Below are 23,033 nucleotides of genomic sequence, written 5' to 3'. Positions count from 1 at the left end.
AAAAAAAAAAAATTATGGAGGTAAAACCAGATTTCTCTTCTTTGTGAACCAGTTTCAGCAAGTTGAGGAAAGGATATGGGAAGGGGGGATGAAATTCTGATTAGAAAAGATGCATTATTTGAATATTTATATGACAGTGAAATCCTGTAGATACTCTTGTGCACTGAGACAGTATATTTTAGTTTTAATTGTTTCAGTCAATGTCAATTTTACATCAAACATGCAATAAAGTAAAAGTGGCCTTTGGGAAACCACTGAACCTTATTTTTGCTGCAGTATTGCCAGAGTAAGCATCTACTTCTGTTTTGTAAGCTCAAAGCCAAATGGACAAAAGAATTCCTCTCACGGAGACTACTGACCTGTCAGCATCAAAAATACTATTTTTAGCATATAAAAATTGTTTGTCAGTGATTGCAGTAACAAGAATCTTTGCAAAATCCATTATTACTCTAATATTACTCTAATAAACATTTTCTTTTGGGCAGCAATAGTAGCAAATTAATTTAAAAGTTAGCTGATAGCAACTGGATAGGATATACAGTGTCGCAGCTACAAAGTTACTGGTATAAAATAGATTTTCTTTCTGTTTACATTATTGAATATTTACAGCAGCTCTGAGAAAATATCCAATCTAAAGCATTTTGATAAGTTATAATTTATTCTGCTTGCTTTCCAGAATGCTAGAAGATGACCTCAAGTTAAGCAGTGATGAAGAGGAGAATGACCAGGTAAGAACCAGACAAGTAACGTGTCACTTGAAGCATGTTTCATGTCGAGACTGAGCTACTGCAAATATTTTGCTAATGTTTTTTCTAAACATACATAAAGGTTATCAAAATACATGGCAGTACTGTAACTGGAGTAACAGATGTTGCTGCTCAGAGCCAGCCTGCGTGTGCTAACTGCTGGATTGGTGGGGAACAGGCTGCGGTGCTCTTGATTTATTACCTTGATGTGACCCAGAAGGTTTTTCTATCAGCTTCCTTCTGATTTGAATTTGTTTTGTTTTAAAGAGTGGCCAAGGAGGGGAGAAACAGGAATCCTGGATTAAGGGTTCAGGCCAACTTCGCAGTCATGAGCTGGCCCTGGGGATTAGCTGCTGGGCTGCTTATCTCTTACCTGCCTCCGGCATCCCCCCAGATGTGGCCTCTCCTCTGAGCATTTTTGGTCCTGACTCTGCGTGGCCCATGCCTGCTAAAAAGCTGAAGAGAACTGAAAAAAGCCTTGGCTGTGCATTTGATTCACTCCGTAACACAGTGATTATGTTTGTGTTTTAAACACCCTAAACTACCTGACTGGCAGCAGATACACCATCCACTGTTTTCCATGTGTCAGGGAAGCTGGGTTTTCTTGTCTGTAGGAGGTGTGTCCCAATTTTTCCTTAAAATATTGCTGTGTTTTGTCTAAATAATGAAGGAGTCAGTAGAACAGGACTGGAGCTTGACTTTCCCATGACCAGCTGCGTGCTTCTTTGCCAAGCAGTGCTATGCTGTGTTCTGTCCTTCTCAGTATCCTGGTATAGATGATTTGGTTGGGAATGAGAGGCCAAGACCCCCTTCCCTTCCTTCTTTCCCTGAAATGCACAACCCATGCCTTCACTGCACTATGTGAGGGCAGTACTGCTCCTGGTTGCATCTCACGGATATAATGTGGGTTTCTGTTATGGTTTTGGCTGGGATAAAGTCAGTTTTCTTCGTAGTAGCTGGTACAGCATTGTGGTTTGATTCAGTGTGAGAACAGTGTTGATAACTCCCTGATGTCTCAGTTGTTGCTGAGTTTACCCTAAAAGGACTTTTCAGTGTCTCCTGCTCCACCAGCAAGCAGGTGCACCAAAAGTTGGAGTGGGGCCATGGCCAGGACAACTGCCCCAAACTGGCCAAAGGGATTTCCCTTCCACAGAACATCATTTCCAGTACATAAACTGGGGGGAGTTGGCTGGGAGGCAGCAATCACTGCTTGGGAATGGGCTGGGCATCAGTCAGTGGATGCTGGGCAATTGTATTTTGCATTGCAATTATTACTCTTATAATATTATTATTATATTTATTTCATTTCAACTGTTTAACTGTTCTTATTTGAACTCACAAACTCTTTTTCTTCCTGTCTCTCCTCCCCATCCCACTGGGGCAGGGGGAGTGAGCAAGTAGCTGCATGGTACTGTTGCTGGCTGGGGCTAAACCGTGTGAGCTTCAAATCTGATTATTTCAGTTATGGGTAACTGGAGTATCTAGATGGGTAGGCTGGATGGATATCTAGACTTTTAAAATTCAGGAACTTAGAACTTAACTTTCGTTAACTCTTGTTATTAGATGTCCATATTTTACAGTCTATTGCAAACAACAGGTAAATCAAAACTTTTTAATATTTATACTGAAACCTTGTTTCATCTATTCTGAGTGAAGCTTCTTGGTGTTACAAAGATTCAGCACATAGATTCTATTATTTACATATTTATACAATTTCTTTTTGTTTAACATATTTCATCCTGAAACACTTCACATTTAATTACTCTTCCTGCTTGTCTAGATAGTTTAAAATACAGTTTACAGACAGCATAGGACAAAGTAAAGTATGGGATAGAAGGGGTACCTGAAGAGTAAAAAAAGCAGACCAAGGTGCCATGATGTTGCAGCCAGAGCTGGGTGATAGAGGAGGCATGAGCTGCTGGACAAGAGAGATGTCCTTCAGGCAGGGAGACAGGACCCTGAGTAATGGATGTCAGAGTGAAACAGGCTAGGAGAGCCAGAGAGAAAAAAAATCTGGTTTGCTTCATAGCAAGCAGAAAAGGACATGTGAAAGTGTTTATCGTGCATAAAGAACATGAGTAGGTTTAGGCAGAGAAGGGATTCTGGAAAACTGCTGCTGATGGGGCAGGCACACATGGACCTCTGGTTTAGCACTATGACTTGTAGTTATTAACATCTTCTGTGTGCTTTTGTGCTATGCCAGGTCTCTGCTCAGTCACCAGGGCTCCAAGATGCATCTGATACAGGCTGGGTCTTTCAGCTCGGTGCTCCAGCAAGCTCTGCAGAGCCAGGACAGAGCTCACCACCCACACGGCAAAGAGGAGGGCTGAGATCCCATGACTCACTTCTAATCATCACAGGCCCTAGCATGAACAACCTTTGGAAATTACTTAGTTATTTGGTCCCCTTTCCTAGTCACAATTTTTCCTAACTTGACTCTAAAGACAAAAATCTCCCAGAGGCACAGGCTGGCTCCTGCTGGATGAAATGTTTTGTAGAACCTTTGCTGAGACCTGCAGGTTTGCTTAATGAACAATCCTAAATAGATATACCTGCTGGAAAAAAACCAAAACACTACCTTTCCATCCACCTTGCAGGAAATAGACACAAAAAAGAGTAAGACAGACTCTCTCTTCCAATAACTGATCAGATGGACCTGTGTTTAAATGTCAGAACTCCTCATTTCCTTTTACTTCCTAACTCAGAGGCTCTTTAATCTCCTATCTTCTGAGCTCAGGAACAGGAAAGAAAAAAAATCAGATGAGTGGATAGAACCAGTACATGAGAGATTCCCAGATACTCCTTGTGTAATAAATTAAACTTTGAGCAGTCAGACTTGTTCAAGTAGTCCAGTTTCTCAAAGAGCTGAAGGTGAGCTGTACACAAGCTGGGAAGGTTTTAATTTTGCTGATTTCTAAATGGGGAAGTTTAGGGGAAAAACTTTGAAAAATCTGGAGGAGATTTTGCATTTATGTCTGAAATTTCCAGGCAGTGATTGGGAAGTTTCTGAAGTGGTGCAAAGGGGGACAGGTGCTTCTGTGCTCCCAGGGCTGGTGTTTGGAGTGCTGTGACCAACCAAGGAATGCGAGCCGCGGGTGAGGGAGGCCAAATGCAAGACAGAGGTATGATTAAAAGCTTCAAGACTGCAGTGGGCAAAGCATTCCCAACACTTCCCTCAACACCAGCAATTAACCAGTGAACCAGTGAGGTTCACAGGCCCAGGAGAAGCCAAAGAGGCCGGGTCTGAGCTGAGTACATGTGTGCCCACGGTAATTATATTATCCACACATATTAGTCTCGTAATTTTAATTACATAAATGTATTTTTCCTCTTTAATGAGCATAGTTTATCCATTTAAACTGATCGTTTCAATTTTACAGGCAGTGATCATAGGATCTAATATGCAGACAGAAAATTTCCTGTTGGCATATTTTACACCACACAGATTGAAGAAAATACACTTTTTAATCCTCAATCAATATCTGAAGAGCATGCAATTAGCAGATACCAAGGTAGTTAACATAAATCTGCAAGTTAAAGAGCCAATTCATTCTGATTTATAACACATAGAGTAATAATTTCATCATCATCTCTCCCAGAAAGCATCTGAAGCTTTGTAGCATGAAGATGTCAAAATTGTACTTAAGATTGTTCAGAGTACTGAATTGTAGTGGTTATTGCCTTTTGGTTCTTTGAAGTGTGGCATAGCACATGAAATGGTCCCCATTATAATACCCTGCTCTTCTCCGTAGAGGTCACTGGATAACTTAAATCAGTCTTGGGTGAAATATTAAAAGGAGATTGTCAATTTTAATATGAACAATTCTCTTTATTTCCCCCTCCCCCCCCCCCCCCCCCCGTCCTTTTACAACATGAACATTTTGTAATAGAAAATAATTCCTTTAAGGGGACAAAGATCCCTGGCATCATTTGTGCAATTCATGTCAATCAATAGACAAATAAATTAACTGACTGGTACGCATACATGGAATAATAATCTAACATATTTTTGCAACCCAAGTCTGCTTCCTCATATGCATTTTTTTTTTGCACTGGATCAGGTTGGTTGCCACTGAAGTTTTGTGGCTGCGAAAATTTATTACCCACAGAGTCAATCTGCATTCTGGCTGCCAAGTCTGAATAAATAGAGTCATTGTGCTTGTCTGGAATATGTAACCAAAGTTCATCGAGTCAGCTTGACTTTCACATCCCACGAGATTCATAAAAGCCAACACCCTGGTATGTGCTCTTGATTCCTGCCAAAATTTTGTGAAATTGTATAAACAGAAGTTGAAGAAGCAATCAGAACACAGTCGTGGGGACATGGCTCTGCACTCCAGCCCCAGCTGATCTCTTGTGAAGACACAAGTTTTTCCTTTTCAAAGACAAAATAGTATGACTACTCTCCCGTGGCAGCAGGTAACTGCAGGAGCTTAAGATTCCCCCCTTGCAGAGTGCATGGGGAGGCAGCAATCAATCCTCTCAGGTTCCTTAATTTTGCTCATGTGTCCTGTACTGAAGGAAGAGATCAGGCAGCATTTGCCTGCAAGTGGCCACCCTCCTCAAGAGAGGACAAGGACAGACTGGCCCTGCAGGGTGTGAGCGGTGTAAGCGAAACCAGCCCCTCTGCAGGCAAGCCAAGACAAACAGAAAGCCTTGTCATTTCACAGGAGACCTCGGGGGAAGAGCAGCCTCAGAAAGTTCACAGCTATACCACAGTAAAATAAAAGTCTTGTCAGCCTGATCTGGCTCGCCACCCAAGCCCCGAAGGGTGGTGGAAGCCGACTCAGCCCGGCGCCTTCCTGGGCATCTTGGGGTTACTTCCCACCCACAGTAGCCTAGGAACAGTCAGGATGGGCTGCTGGCCTTGGGGGAATTGTCCATGCTTCAGCATCACCCTGGTCAAGCCATGGTCGTCTCATGGTCAAGCCATAAAAACTGTTACAGATTTGAGTTACACTTGTAGCTCCTGTGGGAACACACGTGCCTATATTTTGTTCCCATCATGTATGCGTTGAGGGTTACTAGGGTACATTGCTGGAAATGCATCTTTCTGGTGGGACTGTCTGCAGCACAAGCATTTAAGACAAGTCAAATCTGTCACAACACTGCAACAGGACAGAAGTTCATCAGTGTGCTCAATGGCAATTGGTGTGGGACTTTTCCCTTCTGGATATGGAGTGACAATCAACAAAAGGAGGAAAATCATCCTGAAATGAACAGTTACATATCTGCCTTCTTCCAGAAGGAATAAGTTTTAATAGAGTCTTTATAAACAATACTTGTACATATGAAATGTAATGTTTCAGCTAATTTGAAGCCATCTGTAATGAATTCTGAAAGTAACTGATAAAGGAGCAAAGCTTTCTTTCTTGTAAGACCTGAGCACTTTCCAAAGCTGAAGATTAAAAGAGCAGAGCACCAAGCAGGGAACATTTAGAGAGAGGAGTTTCATAAGGGAAGTTGCAACACAACACTTAGCCCTGTTCATTATTAGAACCATTTTAGACAGTGCTAATTGTGTTATATATGCCATGTCCAAATATTTTAACCACGTTATGTCATTTTAGTGTTGTGTTCTATTTTATTCACCTCTTCATTAGTGCAATACTTGATCAGAAAGGAAAATCACTGAAAAGGACTCCAGCTCAGGTCTAAAGAAAAAGCACAGAGCCTACATCATTTCTGCAAATGAATTTCTCTCAAAAAAAAAAAAAAATAGCCTTGATAAACTTGGAGTAAAATATCTTTCTGATGAGAAGTTTCTCACTCCACTGAGCACAGAAAACTTATTTCATGAAGTCTGGCTACATGCGAGTCTGACCAAAACTGCACAAATCAGAGATAAGCAAAAGTGGAAAAAATTAAGTTTTGGGTAAAGGAATGGCTGGAACCTCAGGTGTTTTTTTAACTTAATCCAAGTGCTCTGTTTAGCCCCCTGTCACAATAATTTATGTTTTTAGACTGGAGGAATAGGCACTGTAACAGCCTTACTTAACTTCGGTAAGTCCATTATTTCCTGTGTATTAGAGAAACAATTCTTTTGGTATCCAACTTAACTAGAATCTAGAGTAAGATTTAAGGCAGCTGAGCCAAGGGGGTTTTTTTTGTGGTTTGCCAGCTCTGATTTTAAAATCTCTGTGACATCTAAATTTACACTTCCACAAGACATGACAAGAAGACAGAGATTGCCTCACTGAAACTGTCAGATGAAACAAAATAAGAGCTCGGTCTTGTCCTGCCAAACTTGGCTCACATCACTGCCTATCTTACAAAATCAGATTCTATGGCTGGCAGGCAGGATCAAGTTCTAAATTTGAATGCCACAACCATACATGACAGTGGAAAAAGTTAGAGATCTGGTTGGATCTTGGACATGCACAAAATTGGGGACATTTGAACATGGCACTTTGATCTGCATGATTCTTAGTAGCAAAACTCAAAAATAGACAGGAAATCAAATTTAAGGTTTAAGGGCATCTACTTTGTCTCTTCATGAGGATGCTGTGACTAAGCTAAGTTTTAGCTTGGTAAATCTCAAAAGCCTGCCCTTCTCCACTCAAATCACTTTTTTTCCAAGACTAATTCTGTATCTGACGTAACATTCTTAACCCCATCTTCTTGAAATATTTCATTAGAACTTTTTCCCCTTGTGAAGTAAAATTACTGTATGAACATCTGTTTTGACTGGCGTGGGAATGTATCCTACTGCAATCAATTCAGCAGTGTTGGCTAACTTGAGGCATAAAGAAGGATTAGATCCAACGTTTCCAGGCTGGATTTTGCATGTCCCTGTCTTTCATAAGCCTTCCAGCCTGTGCACTTTTCCTCCTGCTGCAGAGAGCCTTTGCTGAAGCCAGACACTATCCATGAGTCTGGGCCCTGCTCAAGCCTGGCCACCGAGTTCTGCTTGTCTTCAGGCAAGTGCATTCCAGCATGCCTGCAAGAGAATGGTTAAATAACCAGCAAAGAATAAATAACCACAAGGAATAAGTGCTGTTTATAGCATCACAGCTATTAAAAGCTGTAAGAGGAGAGAATGCACCCACTTGTGTCTCTCACATGTGTGCACACACTCACACTTGCACACAAGCACAGTCTCACAGCCTCTCTAGGACCTACCTGTTGCTCCCTGCAAGGCAGAAAGTCAAGCTCACTTCTCTCCCCTTGGCCATTGAGCTCAGGCAGGGGTGATGTCAGCATGAGGAACTGTGTGAAGAAGATGTGGTGCACAGAGGTGGAACACAGGGGAAATAGAGAGAGGCAGCTGATGGTATGTCAGAAAACAAAGTGAACACAAAAGGGGAAAGGGATTAAAGGGAAAAAAAACAATGAAGAAAATAAATCGGGGGGAGAAGGACTTTATAAAGGGAGTAGAAGCTGTATTAGAACATGATGAGAAATAAGTAAAAAGATTCAGAGGTAAATCATCAAAACTGCTGTTTAAGAAAAAGAGACTGAGGAACCGTAGCTACAGTTTCTCCTGTACCTAGGATGAAAACTGCCTCCTCTGAAGCCAGTAAGAGTTTAACCATTGGTTTCAATCAGCCTAGGGTGTTACCCCTGTCTTATTTTTTATTTTCTTGCACAATCCCAGCAGATACTTGCATAGTAGCAAATACATCACAGTAAATTGACATAGCACATCCCTGGGATCTGTTACCACTATTTGGGGAATTCAGGCTTGTCTTTCCCCTATTTTCACATATATGGACTTCTCAAAAAAAAAAAATCTACTTTAATTCCTGAGCTTTCAGACTTCCCAATAAATCTTTTAAAGCCTATGGCACAACACTGACAATTCTTGTCTGCAATAGCCTAAGTGCAAGCAGCACTTCAACCAAGTTACTTTTTCCTGGATAACGAGACTACTTCTGTGGAGACAGAGGAAGTTTTCCAAGATGACTGCTGTTCTGTTTGTAATGACTGAGACCTTCCTAGCAGTGGCATTGGAAATTAACTATTTTATTAATGTAAAATAACAAGGATTTTTCTTCTGTTCATCTCCACTGAAAACTATTAAAGTTAGCTCATCTGTGTTGAAACCTTGCATGGTTTTTGGGACCAGGCCGCAGGAAAAATCTGAGCAGATGCAGGACAGAAAACTCAGCATTTACAGATCTTTAAAATTCTCTGTATGGTTAATACCCATGCTGATTATACAGCAATTTGGAGATCCAAATCACTTTACAAGTATTAACTGCTTAATACAATGCCCCTGAGAGGTATTTAGGTAGAGCTAAGCAAGAATTATTATCTCCATAGAACTGACAGGGAGGCTGTGACTGAGATATGGCTTGTTTGAAGCCACATGGCAAGTCAGCTGCAAAGTCAGGATTTGTGCTTGGGTCTTTCACTCCCAGGTGCCATGTTCAAGTCACTAGGCTGTGTTGCCCCTGAAGATTAATGAGGATTAATGGGCAAAGTAGAGGAGAAAAAACAATGTACGCCCAGAATATAATAATAAAACTCAAGGGTGAAAAATTAATACTGAGGTGTTGAAAGGCCTCAGAGATGTCATGAAATCCAGAAGGACTTTTACAGTTTCTTAAAAGATGTGGCTCTGATGATAACCAACTCCAAAATGGGAAGGGAGACCCTTTTAAGTCTTACAGTCTGTAAATCTTAAGTAAATATGACCCAGACAGTGAAAATCACATTCATACATTTATATTGCAAATTTACAGAGAAACACTCAAGCTGCAGTTTACAAGTGATTTTCAATCCCTCAGAAATACACACTGGAAAGCAATCCTCAAACAAAGCCCCTAGGAACAGTGAGGAGTACAGAATAATGCAATGAGAGAAGGCATGTTGGGAATCACTTATGATAAATTGTCTGACCTGATCTCCCTAGGCAACTTCTTGTGGCCACAAGATGTTCATGGGCATTTAACCAGGGCAAGTCTGTGGGTGTGAGAGGTTTCCATTCCATTTTCAGCCCTGATGAGCAGCTCTGCACTCCTCAAGGAGAACACCAAAAACTGGAGAGGGTTTCCAGACATGGGAGAAAGATGCTTAACACATTGGGAAAACATGCCTGGGGTGAAAGATATCCACATGATGAACTGAGCTTGTCTAGGGCAGGGCTGCTGGCTGTCTGGCTGGATCACAGTCTATAAATAAACTCCTGTGCAGGGAGAGGAGCTGGGAGGCTGCAGGGCAGCTCTGTCTCACAGGTACAGGTCTAACTTCCAGCACAAGAAGGTGTTTATAAACTCATCTTAACATGGAAGGTGGAAAACTCTGCATGCGATTGGAGACTGAGGTGGGTTCACAATAAGAGAATTATCCAGAAGTTTTACTCTGGGTCCACAACAGCACCAGGTTTGAAGCAGAAAGAAAAAAAATACCCACTCTGTGGAGTCCCATCACACAGATCTCAGAGTGCAGTCGGGTTGTGCCCTTCAGAAAAATTTCTTCCTGGCTTCACTAGCTTAAGAATAAACTGCATTTAAGCTAAAAACAAACAAAACCTTAGGAAATGAAAACAGAATCAACATGGAAGACGTGTGAAGAGTGAAATGCGAAAGAAGACAGATATAAAAGTGTTTTTCCTGGTTTGGTTCCCAAATGGCAGTATATAGTAATGACATCTTTCCTTAACCCTGGCTTGGAAAAAGTGTGTCTACAGCTCATTAAGTGCAGTCCAATACAGGGTGACATCCAGCACTCTGGGTGGTTGCTAATCTGAGAGCTGCTGACTTAGAGCATAAATGGTTCACTGCACAGTTCCAGGGCAGCACCTACCACCCAAGGAAGACAAACAAGATGCTCTGGAAGCTGTGCAATTTACTCGTGCACAGGCAGCATGTACTGCTTCACTGTCCCCAAAGAAATGGTTCAAATTCTCACCACACGTACACCTGTGCCATCTCAGGGAAGGCTCTGGTGTAGCTCGTGTAACTCCACACAGTCACTGCAACTAAGCTGTCTCACAAAAACAGCAGTTAATCCAAAGGACAGGCAAGATGCAAATGCCTGAATCTGCCAACAGCCAATTTATTGGCTTTTATTTGCCAAAGGTTGCTGTGGGTGAGGTATAGGAAAATGCATCTACAGTCAGCCCCCAGTGCCTCCAAGACAGTCTTCCAAGCCCAGCAGAACATACTGAAGTAGTTTTCATTTGTTTCTCATCCAAAAATGCCTGTGAGCCCAACAGTTTATGAAGCAATCCTTTAGCAACAAATTTTAAAAAGAGGGATTTCTGGGGGGCACTCTTAACACTCCTGTATCTCCATCTCAATAGCTGTATTCAACCCGTTCTGCTCACTGCTCAGTCCCAATTACAATGAGCTAGCTCACTGCTCAGTCCCAATTACAATAAAAGTATTTAATTTCCTCTCTGATTTCCCTTCAACAACAGATTGCAACTTGTCACACTTCAAGCTAATTTTGGTAGCTCATTTAACACACACTGAAACCTGAATATGTTCCCAAGCTCTGGCTCATTGCAGTAAAGGATGGAGAAAGGATATGAAATCTCTGGAGATTGAGAAGCCAACCATGATTACTGCTGGCTGAAAACTTGTTTTGTCCCACGAGTCTTGGGGTACAGCTAGAATCTTCCATGACTGATTAATAGACTACAGGCAGATCAATGAAGCTCTGCTCTAAATGTATCTGAACCAACTCAGCTGGGGATCAAAGAACTCTAACTAGCCACTGTCCTGTAATTTGCAATTCTTGATGTGGTGAAATAGCATAACTTGAGACACCTGAGTGGTTGGATTTTTCCCTTCCGTGTTTCCTACTCAGAATTTAAGTTACTATGTGGTGAGTTGGTCTCCAGTATCCGTGTTCATGTGGAAGAGAACTTTCCTCCATTTAGTAACCCCTCGGATTCCAAGAACTGCAAATTCATGTTCATTGCTAGAGTACACATTCTACCACTTATCAAGAGTATATTAAGCTTCCCATAAAGCACTTTTTAGTGCTAAGTCTTGAAGATATTTAAATTCTGTCAGCACTATCAAAATTATTTCTTAACCCCAATTTCTATAACCAGCATAGTAACTTATTTCCAGGAATAATAAAGACTGTAGAACATATTCTCAGCTTTCTTGATGGATGATGAGTTGGCCTCAGTAAAGTTGTTAACGATGTAAAATAAAATGCAAATTAAATAGCACAATCAAAACATAGCTATTAAAAAAATAGTCATGCAGGCATTATATGATACTAAATACCACCCCCTTGCTTACATTGTTACATAGATAATTCCAGCATATTAGAAACATAATAAATCACAAAAAAAAACTGTTTCTATAGCTGTGAGTTCCTCAAACTATGGGTCATAACCCTCCATGGGGATTCCTGAATGAGTTTGAATGGGATCACAAACTGTTAGCAAGAAGTGAGGGCAGATATTTCCCCCTAAATTGAGCAGCCCAGTACTGTGGCAAGGAGGGGAACAGGAGAGCAGACTGTAATTAGTGGCTGCAAGTATTTATATTTGCTAGGGAACTGCTAACTACCTTTAATTACAACAGCTCACTTTCTCCAGGAGAGGGGAGCAATATAGGCTAGAATTAAAATTGCTGGGTAGTTGCTAACTGCATTTCATTGCAGGCAATAGATCTGTTTCTCCAGGGAGGAAGAATAAACTTGCAACTAGATCTTATTCCCCCATCATTTAGAAATGGGGCCATTACCAACTCGGGGGGGTCACACAAATACGCAACCCAACACAGTTGTATTTCCAACGGTGTAAGAAAGAAATCAATAGTCTCATTTAGAAAACATGTGACCACTAGGCAAAGACTGAGGTGCCCCATGCAATCTGCATTGCACCTCAGTGAGGAAGGATGTTTATTAAAGGACCAAAATTGAGAAGGTAATTGAAAAAGTAGAATGATCTCACTGAAACACACTTGTACATTTCTTTCTGTGTCCCTGTCTATCATCTGAACCTACTTTCTTGTCCAGAAGGGATCACCTTTTCAAAGCTTTCAGCAGCTGAATGCATCAAGATGGAAACTGGAGACTGGCACTTGAGGCTGGAGCTCCACACAGTGTCTCCTGACTCAGCGCATCAAATGGGTCAAGGGACCTCTCCTCTTCCCTCCTGAGGGCAGCTTTCCTCAAGCCTGGGAGAGAAATTATCCAGCACTTCTTCCTTTCAAAATTAGGGATTTTAGGAGAATGCAACAGTGATATGAACCCCACATCCCATAGTAGGGGCTTTTAGCATCATCAAAGTTCACTTTTGTTTGTTGCAGTCTCTTCAGTATCCATGAGGACTGTGGCTGCAGAGAAACCTGTCCCCTTCAACACCTTCTGGCTACCACAGCCACCGTGTACCCTTCTCCAGGAGTGCTCTGCAGCTCCAGAAGGGAGTGGAATAAATGTCAGGTGGAAGGGACCTTACTGGTGGACATGATCTTAGGTCAGCAGCAAAGGTCTCCACTACCCTCCCAATGCCATTCTGATTCTCACAGTGCACCCTGTGATTTGACACCTTCTCCCTGGGGAAGCAGCTCGGAAAAGGGATCTAGGTTAGAAACAACATAGGGAAAATAGGGGAAAAAGAATTTCAAAAATTTTTAAAAAATAACAGAAAATGAAGGAAAACTGTTATTTTTTTGACTGGATCAGTTTTCTAACCTGTTGCATTGCACAAACACATAAGCACCTGTGGTGGCCTGAGCCAAGAGTGGGAAACATGAGAAGTGTCTCAGGCAGACTGCCACGCAGTGGCTTCAGGAGACCAAAAGAGTGGCCCTGGCTGATGGGGGGGGGGGGGGGGAAGGGATGACCTGGATGATGTCTACATAGCTTGGCTTGGAAAATGGCTCAGATAGTGAGAGAAGATCCTGAGTTTTGCAAAGATGCAACATAGCACAGGCCTCAGCATCAAAGCTGGGCAGCTTGAAACTCAAAATGGTCATAGCCTTCTGCTAGTGGGAGTGATTAGGCATGGGAGCAGAGGAACTTGTATTGGTTCTGGGTGTTAAAAAAGAGTTTATGCTGTAGTTTATTCTTAAACCAAAGTTTTGGGTCTCCTCTGAGCATGAACTTGCAAGAGTGTGTGGGATGTCATTGTCCAACCAAACCCCTTGCAGAGGAGAAAGGAAAAACAATGCCAGCCCACAGAACTGGAGAGTGGCTGCACTTTTTGAAGTCTGTAGCCAGTGGCATGGATAGTTTTGTATCCAGAGAGCATGGAAAGAGGATGGCCTTCTAGAAACAGTGAAAAATACTAGACTTGCCATATTCTTTTCCTAACACTAAAAACAATGTGTTCATGCCATGGGAGAACTCCCACTAAGCTGCTGGGACCTTCCAAAGCCTTCCCACAGGTTCTCTGCCCACTGCAGAAAGTCAACACTGAGGAAAAACCCTGCTCTGAGCCTTGCCACTGTGTCCTCTAACAATCTGGTGGGTGGTACACATCAACCTACATCTCCTGAGAAACCCGGCAGGCGCAAGTCTTTCCAGAAAGTCCAAAGAGCAGAAATCCTGCTTCCAGAATCGAGTGGAAACTCTTCCCACTCCTGTCAGATCTTCAGGGTTCCATTCAGGGCATCTTTCCCCACCTTTCTGTGAAATATTATGTAACTGGAGCCACAAGTCAGGTTTTGTCAAGTTTTTCTTTGCAATTTGGCCAAGCCATGAGGGTTATGTCCATACACTCTGGTGCTGAGCAGGATACCTGCAAGTCATCCAGCTTGTTTGAAAATAGAGGTGCAGCCCCCAGCAGACTGATAAGCCAGGAAGAGCAGTCTCAAAATGTATTTACTGGTAACTGCAATGAGAAAATAAACTTTCATTTCCCTGCCCTTTGACTCCCTGCACTGTTTAGCTCTGTGTCCCTTCTGTGCCAGAAGGCACAGCCTGGACAGGTGCATCTGGGGATAGGACACTCTGGTCATGGCCAAGTGGAATGGATTTTCATAAGGGAGATTTTCAAAATATTAGGTATTTCATCTTTGCTTAGCAGCTGGTTACTGTGCCAAAGCCATGAATCACACCACTTGAAGTGATTGAAGGAGGGGGAAAAGTCATAAGAGTAAAGTGGCAAACCAGCTCAGGGATAGGCTTGGGAGCCCTATTAAACTTGAGAGGCTACGATTTCTATTCCCAGACCTGGTGGTTAACACAAGAACAAGAACCATGTTTCCCCACCCCATCCAAAGAGTTGTACTAGGCAAAAACTGAAGAGCAAACCAGCAAAAGGTCAATCCTTTACTGTAGGCAAACGTTGTCAGCAGATTAACGTGGCAGTGTTCATGAAAAGTCTGCAGCAGCTCTGGCAAGCTTTGCAGAATTTATAATTCATCGCAAAGGAACCAAATATGTGATGTTTGTTTCTGTGGAAGAATGGGAGGAGACTAATGGTAAAGGAGAAGGAGTGGGAGTGCGGAAGCGGGGAAAGGGGAAAGCAGAAAACCGAGCCCTGGCAAGTTTTCAGGGACCTACAGAAAAAAAATTGTCTAAATAGAGTAGTTCAGACCTCAAATACCGTGTGGTGCTTTGACAGTCTTCTGGGTTTTGGCATTTTAAACAAAGTGTTCTTACATTTACTAGACTGGAATGTCCATTTGACTATAGACTCTCTGCTACTTTGCTCGCACTTTAACATTTTGGACATGTGACAAAAATGTGTGTAACGCATTTTTTAAAGTGTTGATTGTGCTCGTAATTTTCAAGTCAGAATATAAAATAAACATCTCTGCCCTTTCTTCCAGCAGGCAGCACAGAGATCTGCTCTCCGCGTTCTATCTGACAGGTACATTTTGTCATTTTTATGAACTATAAATTGCTTTATGAAACGTTGAGCCCTATTTATTGTGGCATATAACTCATAATCGGATTTTGTCCCCAAAGTATCTGTGAACTGGGATGTTAAACATTTTGCATGCTTGGATTTGTCATGCATGTGTAGAGTTTATTACTGCAAAAATCACAGTCTTGTTGTATTTCATACAGAGTATGCAGAATCCCTTGTTGTGATACCAAACGAGAGATAAGAAACTTACTGGAGAAGGCATGAATGATGCAGTAAATTCTGAGCTTTAGAGTTTGCTGAGATATATCTGAGTTCATTTCTCAGCAATAAGTACTTCATTTATTCTGAGATGTTCTCTTTCGACTTTTTCCAAATCCTTTCCCTGGGAATTACACTTCCTTTGATGAGATTCTCTGTATGTTTTATGCACAAAAACAATGCCCTTTTTCAACCCTTAAGTTTTAAGGGATTGATATTTTGGAGGAATTAAATTAATTTTTTCACTTCTTCTGGAACTGCAGCAGTGCTCCAGGCAGATAAGCAGGGGACCAAATCCTTGGTGTTCAGGTTTTACTCAGCTCTTTTTCAAGCAGAAAAATCCATTAACTCCAATGGGAAACTTGCCTGAGTGAGGAATTCAGGATTTGGGCCATAGTAAATGTTATAGTTGGGCTGTAGATCTGCACAGGTATTTACCTTAAATGACTTTTATGAAAGAGGATTGATTGAAATATAAGGTAGCTTTCTAAGACGGTCCTGATTTCTTTTCCAGTTTTGGGAAAGGGAGTAGGGATGGGGGAGGAGACACTGTACATTTTAGTGCCTGTGAAAAAGAACTAGCAGATTTACATTTTTCCACAAATGAGGTACTGTGTCATGCAGGCTGACACAGAGTAAATTTCCCCATGTCTTGTTGGCAGCCCCCTCTGCTCCGTCTGGCCCCCAGCCCCCCGCCTCCCTGGGAATAAGCCGTAATTGACTCTGGAAGCCAGCTCAGGCCAGGATTTCTCCAGAGCAGAGCCTGTCACTTAGGCTGAATTATATGTTGTGCATGGATGAATAACATTTCTCTCTGCTCGGAGGGTAAGACTGCCAAAATTATTGACCTTCCCTCCCCGAGTTTACAAACACCGTTTTGTTTAGAATTTTTTTGCCCCACTTTAAGGAAAAAAAAAATCCTGAGCAGGATGTGGGTGAAATTGCTGGCAGTTATAGGGCTCAGAAGTATTTGCTGGAACTGTAATGAATGCAAAAAGAAAGTGGAGTTGGAGTCAGTCACCGCTATGCCCCTCTCCCTGGAGGTGTGCAAGCTCACCCCCAAGGCAAAGCAGATTTTATACTTGGTGGGGGCAATACCGTGACCAAAGGAAACATGGGGATTTTTTTTACAGCATGCTACCCCTGGGCTGAATGTGGAACATTCCTGCAGGAATGGCCCTGGAGGTAATAACAAGCCCCAAAACCCACAGTTTGATTTCTTTCTCCCCTGGAAAGAAAAGTGGCGGTGATGGATAGATGTTCCCTACCTCATCAAAGGTTGTGAGGTGGCTAGGTGCAGGCTGCCTTCATCCACAGAGCAGAAGGGCCTCAGTATTAAATAACCATCACACCTCAGATTTAGGATTTATGGTCAAATATTTCCCTGTCTGCCCTTAAAAGCATGCTCTGCAAAAATTTGGCTGCCAGGGTACCCTCCTTCCCCCGCTCCTGGAGGGGATGCTTGGAAGGCTGGGAGTGCACCCTGAGGGTTTGCCTCCCTGCCACCCATGACCTCACTGCAGCGAGCAAACAGGAGGGCAGAGGGCCAAAATCCCACACTGTGGCAGCAGTTTCTGTCTCTTCTTGGCTAGAGTGAGGGTGCCTGTGATACTGCTGCTCATTAGTTGTGTCCCAGTAGTAACTCAGAGCTCCCAGTCACACACCAGCACTTCTCAGCATAAAGGGAGATGGCAGCTTACTATAAAGCTTTCAGTAATTTTGCCCTTTTAAAAAAAATATATATATTCTCCAAAAGTTCCTGTTGCAGTTCTTGCTTTCAGGTTCTACTAAAGTGGTAACAGTTAGCTAAACGAAAATATGGGGGGGGGGTCCCTAAACTAACAAAAAAAGAGACTTTTTAAACCTAGCCATTGATTTCTGTAGGGTGTATCACACTCCGTCTTGTTTTCAGAATGACACAGTAACCCCCAGCAGATTTATGTGCAAACACAAAGATTAGTGACCCAGAAGCTTGACTGAAACAGCTTTTCTGCTTCCAGAAGACAGGTTGCTCTGCACATGCACTGACTATTTTGTCAGCAAAGATGCACTGGCCCCATTAGCTTTTCATTCTCTCATGAAAAGCCCTCGGTGTTTATTCAGCACAGCTTGGTTTTAATTTTACTGTGCTCTTCAGTAAAGTGGTCAAACTATACAGATTACTCACTTTCTGGGACAGAGAAGAGCAAGAACTTAACTCATATACCTTAATGGTATAGTGCTGGTATATTTTAATTGTCTGACTCCCATATCCACTGCCTGAATAGCTTTCAAGTGAAGAAAAATGCCTGTAACTAAAATATTCAGTGTGTTCTGTTGTTATTTAACAGTAAGCAGTGTGGTTAAGCCAGGTCTTAAACCTGCTTAATCCCACTGAGCTAAATAGATTTTATTATTGACTCCCATGGTTCCAGAACTCTGACCTTAAGGCTGAAGTTAAAAGCTAATTTTTCTTTTTTTTTTTTTTTTGCAGTCTGTTCCACTAACCCAGAAGCATTTGCTTGCTGGATACATTTGCAGTGGAGAATGTCCAGCTGTAAATTACAGCTGTTTGCAATCCTACCCAAACACAACACTCATTATAATTCTTTTGTTCTTTTTTAGGCTGAAAAGCCCACCATGAGGGAGACCGTACAGTACTTAATCCACACATTAAATTTACTCACAGCTCATATTCATGTGCAAGATAAGATTTTCCATGAAGTAAAGATTTACAGTGGTCCTAGGGCACTTTTATTCCCCTGGCTGCTTTTAATTCTCTGTGCTGGAGTGTAGGCCAAGTGGGTCTGCTGAAGAGTTTTGAACGCTTAGAGGAAGGTGTTATACCACTGCTGAATTTCCTCTCTGGTTGTAACAGGGGAAAGACAGGTCCTTTGCTGAGTGCTTGGGTGGTACTTGGGAGACTTCACAGCCACAATCTGCTCTCCTTTCTGGGTACTTACACTGGAGGAGGCAGGTAAAACCCGCCAGCTCTGCCCATACAGACCTCAGTGCGGGCATGTAAGGTACAGGCAGAGCTGAACCCACTCATCTCAGCAGCCATATGGCTGAGCTGGCAGGCCTGCCATTCCCAGCTGACAAGGCCTGTAAAGAATCCAGCTCAACAGCTTACTGTCAGCACCTGGGTGATACAAACGTGTTGTCCAGACCTGAACTGTGAAGCATGGGCTATGATAAACCTTTTAGATTTATCACCTCTTGCTGTTGACAGAGTAGGTGTCTCAGCACTAGCATCCATTTGGCAGTGGAGACAAGCCCCATTCGTGATGGCTAGTGAGCTACACAGCCTGTCTTGACCTTCAGTCTGGGCAGGAGGGACAGTGCTTTGCATTTCCATGTAACCATGCCTTGTCTGTCCATGTCTGATCACGGCTAGGGCACCAAAATGCGGGCTGTACCAGACATGAGCTGGTTTACCCTAACAGGACTGCCCAGTAGCACAAGGGAACCTGAAGGGCAGACAAATTTTTCCCCCTTCCCCACTAGAGAAGTGAAAAGTTTGGGCAGCTGAGAAGCAGTGGAGTCTCGTATCTGTGGGGAGAGACATTTGGAAGCAGAGGTGCCGCTGCACTGCGTCTCGTGGCTACATGGATGCATTTAGCACGCAGGTGCAAGAAAAATAAAAAAGGTTGACCTTGGACAACCCAGTCCCTTGCCCTGATCTTGTGAGTAGAATTGATAATTAGTCCAGCGGGATGTGTAGCACAGCTCTTCCTCAGACAAAGGCACATCAAAATACAGTGTTTGTGTTAGGAGGCCTGGAGAGGCACTGCCTGTAAAATATTAAAGCAACAATAAGAGGCAATGTAGATTTTTTAGTAGATCGCTTAAGCAAGCAAGGTAGCTGTCCAAGCAGCCTTAAAACTTTTTGTGGAAGGAGACAAAAGTTTTCTTGTTCTCAGGTATCTGCCTGAGCTGTGATCATGCGAAGCAGTTCAACTTGTGATACCCTAAAGTAAGTAAAGAGTCCTGTGACAGCTGGCAAAAATACTCGTGTGCTTCATGTCACTCACATACTTAATGTTTGTGTTGGACTGATGTTTTTGATAACATCTCCTTTCACACCGTGAGAGTTCTCCAGATGGGAAGCTCCATGGTCAGTTTATCAGTGAGTGACTCAGCTAGCTGGCTGGCCAGACAAGCTTCATGTGGCAGCATGGTGCAATCAGTGACAGCCGAGGGGAAGCCTTGGCTTGGGACAGCTGATCTGGGACCCGGCAGAGAGAGACGGAACTGAGATCACAGGCTCCACAGGAGTCAAAAAGGTTGGCTGGAGAAAAGCGCACAGTGCTCATTGCCACAGAGGCAGCCATGCAACTCAGCGCTAGCACGTGGCTTAAACTTGTTGGATTATCTTTGAGAGGAAAAAGAGAATACCTCTGAGAGGGAATATATAGATTTATTATTTATGTCTTACATGAAAGCTTGGCTGTTTGGAAATGCGGGAGTCTCACACTTGCACCCTCCCTGGCCCCTGCCCCAATATAGGGTAGCAAAGGGCAGCTGTTCTTTGGAATGGTCTGGAGTTTCTCAGTCCTGCTAGTTACGGAATGTGAAGGTGGAAGTGTAATGATAAATATTGCATATAGGATAGTTTTTCCAGGATTGGAGAATGTTGTGAATTAGTGAAAAGGGGCTTTAGAGGAAGAGCCTGAGTAGACAACTCAGAGTGAAAAGGAATAGGTATCTCTGTAAAACTGGGGGTCGCTCTATTCATTTGTGAGCAAGACCTGTAGCACTCACCTTTTTGCTGCTGGATGTTTTCTCATACCTTGACTGTTGCTGATGTTTATTTAGAATTGTTCAATCATAGCACCAAAGATGTGATGTGAATGTATTGTTGTGTGAAAAGGTGGAGTAGAGTTGTCCCAGGGAACTGTAACAACTTTGAGTCCTACTAAATACTGGAATTCCTTTGATGTTTAAAGACAGAAAAAGAAAAGTGAAGATTTTTTTTTTTTTCTTCAAGGAAGTGATAGTGTTTTGCTATTATGACAGCCAAACATTTCCTACCTCCCTATGGGCAACCTTGCACATTTGCTCCCCAAAGATATCTGGGGGAAGTAAATCAGTTCTAGTTGCCAGAAACATCTGCATTTTGAAAAAATATCAGTCTGCTAGAAGAAAGGTCTGACTACTAATTTCTCACATGTTTTCTTTGACTTCCTTGGTCTTTTAAGAAACAGTGTGAGGATAATTACAACATTAATGTGGAAGGTAAAAAAGCAAGGTATAGGTCTGTGGTCTTTCATATATATTAATATATATAGTATATATACTACTATATATATATTACATATATATTAATATGTATATTAGAAAGGAGAATATGTATATATTAGTAAGGAGAAAACAGGTCCCATTGCTGGCTGGCAGCATGAAGAATATGCATAGTGCTATTGGGAAGAAGAGTGTATATGTGTGCAGCATATGAAGTGCCTCAGCATATGATTAACCTCACTGGGTATGTAGTAAATAGTAGATAACTGTGATCAAAAAAAGTATTCATGTGATTTATCAAACTGAGCAACTGTGCATTTTGCAGTGAAGCAGGAGGTCAATCCTGAAATCTAGGGCAAGTAGTGCAATAGGAAATTGCAGGGACTAAGAAGTTAATCATACTGTTGGACTGCTTCCATCTGGTTTTGAAAGACAGAGTCAGTACAGTGCTAGTGAGGACACTTCACGGCAACAGATCAGGAATTAATTTTTCCAGCAAATCTTCAGCTATCATTTGTGGTAACACAGGCTTATAAAAATGTAATTTAATTTAGTTGGAATAAATCAAACAGGACAAGAAATGTGAGAGTGTTTTTTTAATGTGTGTATCTGAGGTAAAAAACAAAAAGTGTGAGAGTAGGAGAACCGCAATAATCCAAGAGGAAACAAATATAAAACCTGGAAGGCATATATGGCCATCCAGTTAAATTGTGCACATACTTTTCTTTGAAAAATCAGTTCGCAGTTGGGAAACTTCTACATTTTTATGACCCTTGGAGGCATAATCTTGTATAACCTGTCTGTCCATCTTCATAAATGTGGATCAAAGGAGCACTGACCTAATGTTTTGTGGAATTGATGTGCTGAACACCACTTATATATATCATGAGTGCACAGGTATAGGGAGCAAGATTGCTAATTAATTCTGTTTTCCTTATTATTGATACTACTTATGATATTTCAATGAGATTTGAACATCTGGGCAATAAAAGTCCCTGTAGGCAATGAACATGTTGTAAAACAGAAAGGGATTTTAACCCTGATAGTAATTCTGGTAGCTAAAACTTGTTTTCTTCAACTAAGTAGGAGGACAGCTGTTAACATTATGCCTCTCTTACTTCAGCAGTGGGATAAGAGAACAGAGAGCCTTACACTCGGAGTAATGTGTTGTGCTATTTTTAGTGCTATGCTGCAAAAAGTGAAATGTTATAAATACATTTGTATCTATTTCCTGGCAGTCTGATGAGAGGGAGCTCAGGTTTACACAGCACCAAAAGCAGAGAGCCCGCGCCTGCTCTGTGCCCACAAATCACCACTTTCATTACCACTTTATTTTAAGAAGAGGTGGAAATTCATAGCAAGCAGCAACACCTCAGCCTGGTCCAGTTAACAGGACATGAGTCTGGAACTTTTGACCCCTGCGTGCTTGTGAATCACATCCTCGCTGCAGCTCCGGGAGTCTCCAGAGCAGGTGCAGCAATGCAAAGGAGAAAAATCTCAGTTCCCTTTGAGTGAGGCAGCAGCCCATGCAGCAGATGGAAGGAGATCCCCCCTTCAAGCTTTAATCGTTCAGTAATCAGCCAGGCACAACAGGGCTTTCTGGCATCAGCTCCATGGATGATGACATGCTCGCTCCAGTCGGTTTTTCCTGCCTTCCTGCAAAGATGGTTTCGAAATCTCAGCTAAATTTCTGCGTTTGCCTTTGTCACTGGTAAGGCTATCTGCCTTCCATCCTCTGTATTTTTAAATCTTAGATTCAAGAGCATTTTCTCTTTGCTCTTGCTTTTGTTCTGACCCTGGCAACAATGGAGGCAGAAAGGAAAAGGGAGACTGGCTGATTACTGCTGATTACTGGCTGATTATCAGTCCCATGGAAAAAGATATGCTTGTGCCCATCCTGGGCAAGGGATTCCTCAGAACAGTGTCTTCATGAGGCCCCAGTGGGGACAACACAAAATCTGTGCTTTGGCTGGCCCTTTGTTCTCTGAGGAGCGTAGAGGATACTACACAGATGCAGAACTGTGTCCAGTTTCTTTGCAGGCAGAAAAATAGGATGAGTTAGTACAAAGAATGAGGTG

General features: G+C 42.3%; 1 protein-coding gene across 1 annotated transcript in view; it reads left to right on the top strand.

The window, feature by feature from the left end:
• AFF3 (ALF transcription elongation factor 3) overlaps positions 1 to 23,033 on the top strand; it is a 264,286-nt gene that overhangs the window by 178,538 nt on the left and 62,715 nt on the right. The window contains exons 8-9 of the mRNA XM_062514955.1: positions 677 to 728; positions 15,437 to 15,477. Of these exons, the coding sequence (XP_062370939.1) occupies positions 677 to 728; positions 15,437 to 15,477 (93 nt within the window). The remainder of the gene's footprint in view (positions 1 to 676; positions 729 to 15,436; positions 15,478 to 23,033) is intronic.

This window comes from Cinclus cinclus, chromosome 2 (assembly GCF_963662255.1).
Source record: "Cinclus cinclus chromosome 2, bCinCin1.1, whole genome shotgun sequence".
Lineage (NCBI taxonomy): Eukaryota > Metazoa > Chordata > Aves > Passeriformes > Cinclidae > Cinclus > Cinclus cinclus.
This window is presented reverse-complemented; position numbering and strand designations above follow the sequence as displayed.